The sequence below is a fragment of the Bolinopsis microptera genome, chromosome 8 (assembly GCF_026151205.1).
Source record: "Bolinopsis microptera isolate Bmic1 chromosome 8, MBARI_Bmic_1.0, whole genome shotgun sequence".
NCBI lineage: Eukaryota > Metazoa > Ctenophora > Tentaculata > Lobata > Bolinopsidae > Bolinopsis > Bolinopsis microptera.
The window spans coordinates 3,429,856-3,445,496 of NC_087079.1; the positions used below are offsets into that span (position 1 = coordinate 3,429,856).

The window sequence follows — 15,641 nt, forward strand, 5'->3', positions numbered from 1 at the left end:
AAAATTCCAAAAAATTGAAATAAGACATTTGAAATTTTATTTTTAAATGTAATTCTAGTCAAGTAGTCAAGCCGTGCATCCAAGCTTTATCCAAATTGCAAACTTTGTAAATGTTTGCGGAGTAAATATTTTCGTTTTGAGTATCGAAACTGAGTTTAAGGTAACCACTACCAGTATGTCGAGTCATGCAATGCACTTAAGCTGGTATCTTTCATTAACATTGTTCAATTGCAATTGGATACCGCTGGCACTCGCTGACTTTAAAAAATGTTCAACCAACTCGCAACCAGAAAATAGAGGTAAGACCTTTCGTCTAGACACTTGATGATATTTGTTGTAGCTATCTCCTTTGATACGTGATAATAACAATCTTTCATTCATCGAATAATTTTTGCAGTGAAGACAGGGTAACTACTCGATTATTATTTTTGTCCAGGTGAATTGATCTGAAAAAGAATGCCGTCCAGGATGCATCATTCTCAAAATATGGTTGCTAAAATATGGACTTATGATCTACGGCAGTGGTAAGGGCTCCTAATTTGCTCATGAAACATGACCCGTTCAAATCAAAACAGAAGTCTGCTGTGTAATTATACTATATATCAATGAATAATATTTTTCAGAATGTGATGAAGAGTAGTGGAAATATTTTCTTCTCAAGATGAACTACATTCTGACGTCATGGGATATAGATAATAATACAACAGTTCTGTTCGCCCTCTCCGATCCCTTTGGCTAGGTGAGTTAGTTTAATCTGAGTACAGAGTATTAAATTGTGGGCGATTGTACTATTAATAATAATAATTCTATACAGTTTCATAATTGAAACAATTATGGCCCCTTATTGTGGGCAGAGTATGTGTCTTTGTTGATATGTCCTGGTATAAACTTATCTGAGTGACTGCATTAAAATAATTTTTTGTAATTGCAATTGTACTAGAAACTAGTCGAAAGCATTCAAAATGTAATATCAGCTATAATATCCATGTAATCAAATTGAGGAAGCATAAGAGCGTTTAAAAATATTTTTCTATATTTCTGTGGAAGTAGTTTTTTAAAACCTATATAATGCTCCTATTCTCCGATCCTAGTAACATGATCTTACATAATCAATATGGTCCTGAAAGTTTGATAGGTTGTCTATCACCAGACCTAGGTATTTCTGGGATTTGGTTTCTTCTATGTGAAGACTGCCATCTTCCAAATCAAGAGGGATTGACAGTTTATCAAGATTAGTACATTTGTCGAATACCATGAATGAGGATTTTGAAACATTTCGTCTCAGCTTGTTAATTCTAAGCCATTCATATATGACATCTTTATACTACTTCTACTACATTGTCAGACGAGCCTCAAGTGATATTATCAAAATATAGTGCACTGTCATCTGCAAATAATAAGCCTGTTCTGCTAATCACTAATCTATTGTTATGTAGTAAATTGACATAAATTTGTAAAATAGATACATGAGATCACAACTCAATATAGGATGATAATCATTAATCTTTTTGATGAATAGCATTAAACTTTTCCTTGATAATAGATAAAATAGTCAGATTTTCCTTTTACGGGATAGTTAAGTAACAGTTCATTATTCATATGCAATGATTGATCAATACCTAAATATTCTTAGGAAATATATGAAATTAGTCTTTGTTAGCCTTTTTATTTCTTGACGGTTTCAATGGCTGCTTTCTCTTAGAGTGTTAGGTTGAGTTAGGTGGGCCTGATCTGTCTTTGACTGTGTTGCAACAGATCAGTTTTGGCAGACACAATAAGCATAGCTAAGCACACCTTTCTTTGAGAATTTACATCTCCCGCCACATCTGTTGTCGATATCTTTGTTCTTACAGAAACATGTGACCAACATATTGGACTGGTCTTTGACGAAAGTCGAAAGACCAGTAATCTGGGGATGTGGCCCTTTGGGGATGTGTCGTCTTAGCCAGTGCAATGTTGGTGGCAAGTCAAATATATAATCATTATTTCTTTATTGATAGGCTCTTAACATGTCAAATGTGACAAACTCTGTTGTAAGCTTGAAAAACTTTCACCAAGTATTCCTCAAATTTCTTGATCTGAGCTTCATTTAGTTCTCCTCAAAGCCTGTATGTATATTGTGCTTGTATACATTGGTAAAAATGGGGTCTGACCTAATTATAACTCAAAAACCTGAAGTCTGTAGACATTAAAATCGTGCTCTACCTCACTCAATATGATGATTCTGACCATTTTTATGGCCAAGATGAGCGCTTAGCTAACATTAGAAGCTGAGATATCTTGTAATAAATAAATTAACTACTACTCGCAAGAGCCTAAAATTACGTTTTTATCTTATAACTCCACAACTTAAGGTCTGTAGACTTTAAAACCATGATCTATCCCACTCAATGTGATGATTCTGACCATTTGTATGCCCAAGATGAGCCCTTCACTCTAATCAGAAGCTGAGATATCATGAAATAAGTGTGATAATTGTTACTCGCGAGAGCGTACGCGTAGAAGGGCGTGGTCACATAACTCATCAACCTTAAGCGTGAGGACTTTGAAACCAGGTTCTACCCCCTTAATGTGATGATTCTGATCATTTTCATACCCATGTTGCATTGATCCTCTTTCTCCAATCAGAAATTGAGATATTTGGGTTTATATATTGCCAAGCCAAATTTTATCCTTAGCGGTCCCTTGAGCCGTTCCAGGTCTCTCGGGCGGAAAAATATTCTCAGATCCTTGATTATTCCTGTATCTAAACTGATGGTTGGTGAGCAGTTTATTTGTTTCTCCAGTATAATTAGTATCAGACGCAAAATAGTCGTCATCTTCTCTGCCTCGAGTATAACTCTGGTTATAATTAAACTCAGTTCGTTGTTTTGCGAAGGCTTCAGCGTCTTAAATTTTAAAAGCTTTATCGTCTTTAATTCATCGCAACCCGTCTTTAAATTTGCTGGTAGAAGTAAGGTCAGTGTGAGAAATGTGCTTTATTAACAGTGATGTTAGTTCACCATTTTCTCAAGTAAGTCTTTAAGTTCATTACCGAAGGTTTCCTATTAACAATCTACTCTGCCGTTATTTATATTTATGGGCCATTATTTGTGAGCCCCAAGTGTTTTGGTCCCTCATTCCTGCCACTTCAGCATTGCCTACTGTAAAGTAGAAATTTTTCTAAGACAATATAGAAACTGACCTTGTCTCACTGAATTTCCCTAAATTCAACCACTTGCACTTGCCATAATAAAAATACTAACAACCAAATAAAGTTTTTTAAATAATTATATACAATCACCAACGAACATTTCCTCAAGTTTACCTCTAGTTAACTAATTCGTGGTTTAAGCTCTTATTTTATTTAGGGTATTTATGATTAAAAGAATGTAAAATAAAACTTATTGTTTCATTGTATTATTAAATAGCTCTGCTCCGATATTAAACTTGCGCCTAATTTACATCTAGTTCTTCCCAAGCTTGTTTCTTTGATTGAAGGCAAGTTAGTTTAATAACCCAATAAGATACTAGATTTTATTAAGCGCCATTATTTCGAATCTAATGAGTTTAAATTAATCCTTTCCTTACATGGTTCTCAGGTTATAAATGGTAGTACAGTGTATGGCGACACATTCTGGCGGTATTGGAATACTCCAACAGTTCTTGCTGTCTCCCTCTTGGGTGAGTTATTACTTATTACACAATACACATGTAGGAAACAAGGATACTGAAGTGATAATAACCGTATTGAATACACAATAGCAATATTTTTGAGATAGTTGAGTGTTAAAAGTGCAAAGAATCACCGGTTAAATGTGGAGTTACGATGCAATTATCACACACAGGGTTAATTCTGACTAAGTATTTTAGAATGATGAATGTTATATGAATATCAACGGAATGATTGTAACAATGAACTCTATCAATCACAATTATATCATGCTAACTAATATTTAGAGAATTTAGATGGTTAAGGGTGCCATAATGAGTCAAAAGTCACATAAATGAGCATGTATTGAAATTATGCTGTATCAGGGGAATGTATCACTTTTTGGCTCTATATCAGGTTGGTATTCATAGTAAATCTGCAGTAATTTGTTGTGACACTTGTTTATGGTCATGGAGAAGTTCGTTATTAGAGTAATAGTGGAATCAATAATCACAAAACACTGATTTTAAACGGAGTAAACTAGGCAAGTACTTCAGTTCATCCATTGCGCTTCTTTTCAGCTGTTCAAAATAGGAACCACCATTAAGGGTTACACTTGTCCTAGATCAGAGATGCAGTGATTCACTAACTTGGTTTGAGTGGTGCTATAGGACCAATATTAACTCTTTCCGACCAATTTTGAACTGTTCTGAGCACTTTTAGGAAAATATTCATTTTAGTTCATTTCGGTTCATTCCATGAACCTGGTTAATTTTACGCGACTTCAGATGACTAATAAGCCTAGCTTGTAACTACATCTATCTTAGAAAACCGAATGGAGGCTTAACTGATTACTTCCCAGCACTCCGATACAGCCAACACTCCGATGTCCCAATGTCCCAAATTGATGGATTTATCTTCTGAAACTAGCAAATTTCTCAATTTCGTGTTGAAAATAAATTTTTTTAGCCACACTTTGACAGAAAGGCTGGCGCGAGCGCGCCATTTACATGTACAACTGCACACGCGCGTTCGCTTGATCAAATCTAGACAGAGCATCTTAACCCCCCGTATGCTATTTATGTTCCCGGGTAGGTGGTACATGTTTAAGTGGTTGAATAACTAGTACCTGTCCCAAAGCATCACTAAAATCAAGTTTGAACCTCTCAACCCACTCAGGCCACTCCTAGGAGCCACGCCCATCCCAAAATAGCTGAAATCCAGGTCAAATCAAGCCTGAGCATCTTGACTCCCGTATGCGATTTATGTTCCGGGGTAGGTGGCACATGTTTAGGTGGTTAAATAGTTAGTACCTGTCCCAAACCATCATAAAAACCAAGTTTCGATCTCACAACCCACTCTGTCCACTCCTAGGAGCCACGCCCATCCCAAAATAGCTGAAATCCAGGTCAAATCAAAACTGAGCATCTTGACTCCCGTATGCGATTTATGTTCCGGGGTAGGTGGCATATGTTAAGGTGGTTAAATAATTAGTACCTGTCCAAAACCATCATAAAAACCAAGTTTCGATCTCACAACCCACTCAGGCCACTCCTAGGAGCCACGCCCATCATGAAATAGCTGAAATCCAGGTCAAATCAAGACTGAGCATCTTTACCCCAATATGCGATTTATGTTCCGGGGTAGGTGGCATATGTTTAGGTGGTTAAATAGTTAGTACATGTCCCAAACCATCATAAAAACCAAGTTTTGACTTCTCAACCCACTAAGGCCGGAAGCGACGCCCATCCCAAAATTACTGAAATCAGGTAATCAAGGTTAAATCAAAATAGCTAAAATCTGGAAACCCCTGTACTAATCATTTTAATATGAGACTTTATAAGACAATTCAATTTCTTTCAGGGAGTTGCAGTCAAGTTGTACCAAGGATTTTCTACGATGAGATGAGAATACCTTACCTCTGATATTCTCTGATATCATATCAAAATGTTAATCTGTTTTTATGTGAGACAATGTTTTATTTTTCAAAGAATGCGTTTATTTGTAAAGTACAAAATGAATTACAATTAGTAAAATGTTATCTCCATATGGTTGCTTCTAACTAGTTATCCTACGGTTAACCATTTTTTATTGTATTATCACTAGAAAGTTGTTTAAATACTTGTTTCGGATAAGAAAATGTGAATTTGGGTCAGGGTCGGATTCGAACTCTAGTGATCATGTGAAGATATTACGCTTAGCGAACTTAGCTGTTAAGTAGATGAAGCAAATACAATTTTAACTATCACATTAACGTGCACGCGCATTCCCTACGCAAAGTTATTCTATGACGGTGCACATTTTTAGCCATTTTGGGGCCACTGCGCGGCACGAAAGCTCTAAACCTTCATAACTCTGTCCAGGAACAGACCCCAGAGCTGATTAATGTTGCGATGTCCGAGTCTGAGTGTGTACTTTAAGATGTTATATGATTTGTCATACCTGCGTTCACACAGTGGCATCGCAAATGGGTATAGTCGCGAACGCAAAGAAACCGCAGGGTTATACTGTGAGCAATGAACATTGAACATGACGTAATAATCAAGTTACATCCAATATAGCTTCCACATGGAACTTGATATCACACTAATTACAAGGACGCCGCCGGTAACATTACGTAATATGCTTACTTTCATTGTGTGTGCCCCACTTTTTCCCAAAATGGCTATTGAAAAATGCATCATATACTACTTATACGTCGCTAATTGGTGACCTCTTGGGGGCTAGATCAGTTTCCTTACCCAAAGTCTCCCAGTGGCCGCATGCAGCGCGCGAGGGTTGCTTGCGGAGATGTGATACAATCTCAATATAGCAGCAAAATGTTTATTATATATATAAATGTGTATATAATAAATAGTTGTCGTTTGGTTTCCCAAAGAGAGTGCTCGACTGCAGTTAAGCAGGAGCATTATAATTCGAACAATTGAAACAAATCAAATTGGCGGGCAAACGATCCGTTTCATGATATGTATAAAAAACAATACCAATCATCGGTGCCAAATAGAATTATGAATTGTAGCGCTATGACATGTTGCTCCTTTATAAAATAATTTGTATCGATCATGAAACATTTTCAAAATTATCAAAATATACAACATTTCCAAAAAACAGTTTATTGTGTCCGTCCAAATTTTAAAATTGTCTATGAAGTAAGGTAGTAAGATATCTTTGGCTTTTAAAGTTGTAAACTGCGTTGGTCTTCGTGTAGTGGTAGAGGAAAATTCTAATAATAATGCTCCTGCTTAACTGCAGTCGAGCACTCTCTTTGAGAAACCAAACAACAACTATTTATTAGCTATGCTCCTTCGACTCGTCGTTGTTGAGCACTCTCGTTTGATAACCAGAATCAACAATTAACTCTCAAATACGGATCCTAATTTTACCAGCATCACGGAACTCAGTAAAGAATTTTCCTCTACCACTACACGAAGACCAACGCAGTTTACAACTTTAAAAGCCAAAGATATCTTACTACCTTACTTCATAGACAATTTTAAAATTTGGACGGACACAATAAACTGTTTTTTTGGAAATTTTGTAAATTTTGATAATTTTGAAAATGTTTCATGATCGATAAAAATTATTTTATAAAGGAGCAACATGTCATAGCGCTACAATTCATTATTCTATTTGGCACTGATGATTGGTATTGTTTTTTATACATATCATGAAACGGATCGTTTGCCCGCCAATTTGATTTGTTTCAATTGTTCGAATTAAGGGGGGGGGGGTTCACCCTGATTTTTTTGTGAAACTTGGTTTCGAGATAGCAGTTGACCAACAAACTAGGACCAGTGACCGAACTTTTGAGGGGGTCCCGGACCCCAACCGCCAAACGGTGCCCGCGGGACAGCCACGCCCATATTTGGTCCAAATTAGGCCCAATTTAGCCAAATACCCTGAACATGCCCAAAATCCAGATTTTAGGTGCTCTACTTGTAGCTAGTGGTTCCTTGAGCTCGTATATCAATTTTCATCAAGATCGGACAAAAAATGACTGAGTTATGAGCAAAAAACCATATGACCATATTTGGGCATACGCACCAAATTTGATCGATTTTGGCCCATAAATTGGTCAAATTTCAACATTTTTGAATGAAACCAACTTTATATGGAAGGTAAGCCTATACTACACATTATCTATGATTATCAGCTCAGTATCTACCTAATTGTGGATTCTATGTTCAAATAATCGCAAAAAATGAACAAAATTGCCCATATCTCAGTTCGCGATATTTGCAAAACTGACTTCGCTCAAAACAATAGAACTCAATAGGGTTTCAAAATTTTTTCATGAAATTTTCAGAATCAACGTAGAATTGTCTCATGACCTTAAGTTTTGGGACAGAATTTTGAGTTAGGCCTTTAAAAATATTTGGCGGCCAAATTCCAAAATTTACACTGCTAAATTTAGAATTTGGCCGCCAAATTTTTTTAAAGGCCTAACTCAAAATTCTGTCCCAAAACTTAAGGTCATGAGACAATTCTACGTTGATTCTGAAAATTTCATGAAAAAATTTTGAAACCCTATTGAGTTCTATTGTTTTGAGCGAAGTCAGTTTTGCAAATATCGCGAACTGAGATATGGGCAATTTTGTTCATTTTTTGCGATTATTTGAACATAGAATCCACAATTAGGTAGATACTGAGCTGATAATCATAGATAATGTGTAGTATAGGCTTACCTTCCATATAAAGTTGGTTTCATTCAAAAATGTTGAAATTTGACCAATTTATGGGCCAAAATCGATCAAATTTGGTGCGTATGCCCAAATATGGTCATATGGTTTTTTGCTCATAACTCAGTCATTTTTTGTCCGATCTTGATGAAAATTGATATACGAGCTCAAGGAACCACTAGCTACAAGTAGAGCACCTAAAATCTGGATTTTGGGCATGTTCAGGGTATTTGGCTAAATTGGGCCTAATTTGGACCAAATATGGGCGTGGCTGTCCCGCGGGCACCGTTTGGCGGTTGGGGTCCGGGACCCCCTCAAAAGTTCGGTCACTGGTCCTAGTTTGTTGGTCAACTGCTATCTCGAAACCAAGTTTCACAAAAAAATCAGGGTGAACCCCCCCCCCTTAAATGTGTATATATATATATATTAAAGTTTATCTTCCTATTAATTATGTTACGACTCACCATAGTTACAGTCATTTTCCGCAGTAGATCCAGCAGACGAAATCTTGTCACCAGGGCAACTAGTACAAAAGGAAGCTCCAGCGCCACTGAAAGTGTTCTCTTTGCATTGCTGACATCCACTGCCTGTCATGTAGTTTCCAGCCGTGCATGGTGCTGAAAAAGTTGTTTTGTGCTTCCATTAAAAAATTTTCGTTAAATCAATTTGGACCTGACTTAAATTTCATTATAAACCATAGCGTAGGTCGGGCTCACAATACGATTCTTTAACATTGTTCGTAAATCTTGAGTGGATTTTAATCTTGATATTAATTATGTTGTGACTCACCATAATAACAGTAATTTTCTGAAGTAGATCCGGCGAGCGAAATCTTATTGCCAGAGCAACTAGTGCATGAAGAAGCTCCAGCGCCACTGAAAGTATTCTCTCTGCATTCTTGGCATCCACTGTCTGTCATGTAGCTTCCAGACGTGCATGGAGCTGTAAAACAAATCGAATATTCACACTTTCGTGGACGATGAAAGATGTTGTATGAATGTGACAGGAGATTATTTGAAATCTGAGAAAGCGTTTCGTTTTTCTTTGCGCAAAATTAGCTTTTAAAACATCAATAAAATTAAAGTTTTCTTACCATAATAACAAGCATTTTCTGAAATAGATCCAACAGGTGATACCTTTCCATCAGGACAACTTGTGCAAGAAGATGCTCCAGCATCACTGAAAGTGTTCTCTTCGCATTCCTCGCATCCACTATCTGTCGAGTAGCTTCCAGCCGAGCATAGACCTGCAAAATTAGCTAATCTATAATAATTGAACAATAATCGGATTTATTTTGTTAATTAAGAACGAAGAAGAAAAGATGAACACTTCGACAATCAAAAGTTTATGTTCTATTAAACTTACCACAATCATCGTTGTCAAGGCACAGGATCCTGTAAGATATCGGCATAGCTGATCTCATCTGAACACTTTTAACCTTCTCCCCAAATATTTCATCACAAGTTTCCAGTATCAGGCTGCTTCCTTTCACAATTCTCCCTAATTCGACCCCATTGCAACGTAGCACAATCATATCCTGACCGGTCTCAATTGTCCAAATTCTGGTGGATTCTGTGTTTTCTTGCGCCTTGGGAATGCTCATAAGGATAGCACCCTCGTGACATGGCGTTATGAAGAAAAAAGCAGTAACCTCCCAAACTCCAATGGCTATGTCCCCAATCTCTTCTCCGTCCAAATTCAGTAGAGCGAGGGAAAAATTGCTTTTTTCTGGCATGTCAAATACAGTTTTAAGTTGAAGTGGTGCCCCAATAAAGTCAAATGCAAGAGGGTCTGTTGAAAACTTTTCGAACTTCTGATCATCAAACTTAGAAAAATCCTTAAAATCTGGCTCTGGTTTTAGCAGGTCTGTGTCATTTGCTATTCTGGGCACTAATCTAAACTTGTCAGTACTGCTTGGGTTCATTTCGCCACTGTAATAAAAGAATGCGTTCTTAAAATATCTTTCAACCGTTGGTCTGCACAGATCCATGGCAATGTCTGAATCATACTGGAAGCTCAACAAATGTTCCCCATTCCTGAGCACGGATGCATAATCCTTGTGGAATGTTAAAGTAGCCGAAAAATAATTCTCTGATTCATCGTAAGAGGAATGGTAGGGGAGAGGGATCCAGTATTCGGTACAATTTCTTATCCACACCCAAAACTGTGTCTTGCCATGATAAAGCACTACCCGCTGAAACTCATCAAACTTTTCCTCACTTTCATAAAACCCGATTATATTCATCAGATCACTGTTTCTGCCATCTTCAGTTGTAAATTGCATGGACAACTCAGTTACATCCCACTGGAACTCGGTGTAGTAGCTCTCTATAGGCCTCCACAGATCAATATCCACACACTCATCCAGACATAGAACCCTGAACCCATCAGAAGCAGTATCGTACTGTGAAGGGAACTTTATCCTGTCCAACTTGCCATTTCCCAGGACGGAACTGCACCCAGTTTTCACAGCACTGCTGCCTGCTACTACTCTACCAAACTCCTTACCATTACAACGGAATATAACCCTGTTTGCAGTGTCGAAGTCAAATGTCCACACCCTATCCCCGTTAACATCTGCGTCAGGGAGCGGGAACAAGATAACATTCTCAGTACACCCGTCCAGGTAGTAGTAAGGTGCAGACTCGAAAAAGTAGATCTCGATGTAGGAGTATGCTACATTTGAATTTCTTTTGTAGATGTCCAGAACTATACCAGATTTAATGGCCCTTTCCCCGCGGGTGATTATCTGTAGGGATGTCTGTAGCACGTCGTAGTGTATAGCTGTGTCCCTCACCATAGCAGAAAAAGATAGTTTATCATATTGGGAATAATCCTTAACGTAGGTAGAATCGGGTTCTTTGTCAAGTTTGTCATTTTTGGGTGATGGCATTATCTTAAACTTGTCAGTTGCTGTGTCCTCAGCTGCAAACTTTCCCGTTGACGAAATTCCTTTTACTGCCTGTGAAGTAAAATGTTAAGATCTGATTTTTACTTTTAATACAAATCTAAGAAACACGTAATATAAGGTTCAGCTGTCATTGATGAAAAACATTATGCAAACGTATATTTACATCGAGGCAGGAGTCCATTGTGATCCCTCCTTTATACTCTAAATTCCAAAGAATCTCTTCATTCCCAACAACAGACATGTAATCATCATTGAAAGTGATCATGTATTCAGTGTCTTGCGTCGACGTATATGAAGAAGGGTAATTCATACCAACGTAATACTCTGTGCAGTTGTGCACCCTGAGGTAAGAAGAGCTTTAGTCTGATGAATACTTCGAGGTGATAAAATTAAACAATAAGTCGATGGTTAAAACTGCAACCAGTCGGTGTGTATTATTGTCACCTAAGTTCAAGGTCTATTAACTTTATATTCTGGTATTTTACTCATATATATTACATAAAGCACCAAGACTAACCTAATATACACCTCGACAGCTCCGAATCTCATTTCAAACCACATCGGCTCTCCAGCAGTCTTGTGACTTAACTCAACGTACACCGAATACCAACTCCCCTTGAAGCCAGCTGCCTGTACTACAAGGGACGAGTCCGTGTAGTCCCACGAGAAGGATGTGCTGCCAGGGACGACACTGATCCAGCCTTTATCATCGGGAGTGTCATCATCCTCCTCCTCCTTTTCTTTACATCCCTCGTCTTCGTCAGAAGCATCACGGCACTCTCCAGTGCTCCCTTGCACGTTGTCGCACACATCATCCTCCCTGGGAAAACACATTTATTTTGATGTTTGTCTTTTAGACTGCAGTAAGGTTCGGATATAATGAGACTAGCAATCGTTAAATGGTTGGATTTGTCATCATTCAGTAAATATTAAATAATGAAGCTAAAGAGGGAACAAGACTTACCTGATGCAGTACAGCTCGTCCTCACAGGCCCAGAACCCATACGGGCACCTCAAGCTAGTGGAGACCACGTCGGAAGGAGGAAGGATAGCACTGTACCGGATATCAACACTTCCGAACAAATCACCTGTGAAGATTATCAGTGTCGAAATATAATGTGCAACTAGAGTGCGTCGTGGATCCATCAATACAAATTTTCTTCTAATTATGTACTTATCTTTCATTGCTATGTATTGATTATATTCCTTTATGTTCAATTAAGGTGCATGCCAGTCTCTACTCAGAAAGGTTTCAACCATCCTAGATGTTAACTCACCTCTATCATTAGTCTGCATAACCACTGTCAGTCCCTCAAAGGAGGAGGACACTATCCCTGTTAGCTCCTCATCTCTCGTTAACATGGCTATCATCTTATCCTCCTCTATATCCGCTCCATCGTACACAAGAACAAAGTGGTTATTGGGTATGTTGTTGAGGGTGACATCCGCTTGAACCTTGAGGTAGGATGATGAGGTGTAGAGGTTAGCTCTCCTAAACAGGAAGTGCCTCATGTCCTTAAACTCCAGATCTCGGTACGCATTGTAGTAAGCCCTGGATCTCTGTAGGTAGGTGGACTCCATCATGCCCATGTGCTCCCTGATCCAGTCTCTGTAGTAGAACACGTTAGTGTGGATGTCGGGTCCAGCCACCTGCTCCTGAGAACTTGACCAGCTCACCAGGGCTAGCTGCGTGAAGCTGCCGTCAGTGTTCTTTTTAAAGAGTGCACTGCCAGAGTCTCCACTCCATATATGGGCATACTTATCTCCTCCCTCTAACAGTACCCTATCAGTACACGCCATACCATCAGTGATGTCCATACGGCGGTAGTACCAGAACCTCTTACACATCACTCTGTTGGAGAACTTAGATTCCATCTTCCGTAGTACATTAGCTGATGCTCCACCCTCAATACTCCCCCATCCTGCTACAGTCACTGTTTTCCCCTCGTTCATCAACTCCGCATCCCCTGATTCTGGCACCTTGATTACCCCCACACCGTTACCAAAGTCAATGTCTTCTGCGAGCACCACCATGGCGATGTCGTTAGCGAGGGTGTCCCCGTTGTCGTAGTCAGGATGGACGATGACTCCTTCAGCTCTGTACGTTCTTTCGTTTCTGTTAGTGCTGCTTGAGTGGTCTCCGACTTTTATCTGCGGGAGTGTTACTGTGCTGATTTAATGAGAACAATGTTATTAATCAAATATTTCATTGATGTTATATTTCATGGACATGAGGATTGCGAAAAAATGTGGGTATGTTTTAAGTTTCTCATCGAGATAATTAATTTCCTTATTAGGTTAAAGATACAGAGCCGAACATCTTATTCTAACTTTCCAAGATTTACGAAAGAGAAGATAAAACAAGGTCACATAATTATATTGCAGGATTATAATGACCTCATATCGATAGGGATTCTCGAGTTCGTGCCAGTTTTCTCTGCCGACTACCACGCAATGAGCAGCTGTGAGAATGAGTCTTTTAGAGATGATAGACCCTCCACACATACCATAGCTGGCTCTACTACCGGAAGAGTAGTACTTCTTGTTTACGCTCACTCTCGCCTGGTAAAGGGGGGTGTGAGCATTGACTGTATAGCAAGATAAATAGGGAATTGGCCGGGTGGTATACTGTAATACGGGGGAGGGAGGGGATTAACCTGGTATCATCTGAACTTTCTCGTCCCAATTGATGGAGCTCTTATTTGTATTCTTACCCATCATGGATTATCTTAATTTAACCCGGACGCTGTATTGGGTATAAATCAACACTTTTGATCGAGCAAATAATTTTGATGCTCACCATGAAAGGGAATTCTCCCTCGGTAGCATCGTCTCCGTACCAAATCCTCGATGAAGCGTCATCACCCTTCTCCACGTCATCACCCCCCTCCACGTTGTTCATGTCGTCGAACTTACTCGTATCTCCGAACCCAATAGCAGGAAGTCTCGAGGGCACGTATATTTCGTTCATATTGCCTCTCTCAATTGACTCTTTGTGTTCCTGATATGAGTCGTTGGTAACGAGTAACAAGTAATTTAATTAACTGTAATCACGTTATAACTTTAGTTTAAGATATGTCAATAACCCGATCATTTCGAGTAATTATAGAGAATCAGAAATGTGTAAGTGATTAAGAAAATGAATCTCTTATCATTTCAGATACTTACCATCATTGTGATATTTATGGCTGATGAAACTGGAGCACGCTCAGCTTGTAATTTTGCCAACGACTTTGGTTCATTTTTCAAGAGGGTCTGAAATTAGCATAAATACAGATTCTACCGAAACGATTACCTAAATCATCAACTATCATTTATTTGAATTTGCAAACAGTTCCATTTGTTTGATAACATCTATTTATCTTCCAACGGTTTTGTTAGACTAACATTGTACATGCTTTTCCTAAAGATCCAGCTACAGTACACATGCTCACCGCTTAGCTGCCACTATCTCAGGGTACAATCTCAGTATATTGGCTGTTATCATAGAACCAGACACCAGTACCGCTGTATACTGTATTACTGTATAGTGTATACTGTAATATACCTACTGTACTGTAAACACAGAACGCCCCCAGTTGTATTTCCTTGTTTAGGTAAGTAACTAGACGTACAGCAAACATTTCACTTCCCTTTACCTAACTGCAGGTTCAACAACCTGACTAAACCAAACCTGCTTAAACCAATTACCAACCTGACTAAAACTGTTGGACCCAACATTATAACAAACAGTTCTCCTAACCTCCCCAGAACAAGCAGCTGAGTGTCAATAACTACCTGATGAGCTGGCCCATTGTATCTATCCGTTTCCTCTTTGATCTTCCTATTTATGTCATCTAGGTCTGGGAGGTTCTCACTATTCAGGAGAACTATCTGGAACAGAACTAGAAAACTGGATCTTAACAGTGCGCTGTTTACCTGGGAAGATTTACAGTTTCGAAACTAAGATGTTTGTTGAAACTTGAATGCCCCTCTATCATTTATCAAGTTCACTATCGGTAAAAGTCCTAGTTCACTTGTTAGGGATTGTTTAATTGAATTGTACTTACCATTCAGATAGTAAGATGGGTCAATTGAAATACACTTTTCGGAATTGTGTTAGTAGATTAACTTAAAGCGAGTAAGTTCCTTTTCTATTCTTTACCCTATTCAGACAGCTGTGATGGCGAATAAAATTAATTTAACTTTCAAACCTTAACAGGATTCAGGTCTGTAAATGTACAAGATTTGTAAATTAAATTAAAAATAGGAACCAAATACATGACACATTATACGGAGTAAAATGGATAAAGAAAGAGAAGTCAACCGAAATATTTTAAAGTGTAGAACTAGACTGAATAGAACAATGTAAAATGAAAAATATATCGCAGTGCAGTGGGAGATACGGGAGCATTAATCATATCATTATGACATTAATAAT

At 38.4% G+C, this 15,641-nt stretch overlaps 1 protein-coding gene and 1 long non-coding RNA gene across 3 annotated transcripts in view; one reads left to right on the forward strand and one right to left on the reverse strand.

The window, feature by feature from the left end:
- Positions 1-15,380, reverse strand: part of LOC134819497 (uncharacterized) — a 64,965-nt gene extending 49,585 nt beyond the window's left edge. For both annotated transcript variants that reach the window (XM_063829453.1, XM_063829452.1), the window contains exons 1-13: positions 15,271-15,380; positions 14,999-15,139; positions 14,390-14,476; positions 14,022-14,222; positions 13,619-13,783; positions 12,499-13,372; positions 12,186-12,309; positions 11,739-12,041; positions 11,385-11,562; positions 9,676-11,272; positions 9,404-9,556; positions 9,100-9,252; positions 8,775-8,927 (exon numbers count right to left, since the gene is read on the reverse strand). In XM_063829453.1, the coding sequence (XP_063685523.1) occupies positions 8,775-8,927; positions 9,100-9,252; positions 9,404-9,556; positions 9,676-11,272; positions 11,385-11,562; positions 11,739-12,041; positions 12,186-12,309; positions 12,499-13,372; positions 13,619-13,783; positions 14,022-14,222; positions 14,390-14,476; positions 14,999-15,139; positions 15,271-15,273 (4,132 nt within the window). In that variant the 5' untranslated portion in view covers positions 15,274-15,380. The remainder of the gene's footprint in view (positions 1-8,774; positions 8,928-9,099; positions 9,253-9,403; positions 9,557-9,675; positions 11,273-11,384; positions 11,563-11,738; positions 12,042-12,185; positions 12,310-12,498; positions 13,373-13,618; positions 13,784-14,021; positions 14,223-14,389; positions 14,477-14,998; positions 15,140-15,270) is intronic.
- Positions 210-5,605, forward strand: LOC134819097 (uncharacterized). Its single transcript, XR_010160725.1, has 5 exons — positions 210-299; positions 437-524; positions 624-739; positions 3,582-3,663; positions 5,495-5,605. It is a non-coding gene; the product is annotated as an uncharacterized LOC134819097 (long non-coding RNA).
- Positions 15,381-15,641: the final 261 nt, after the last annotated feature.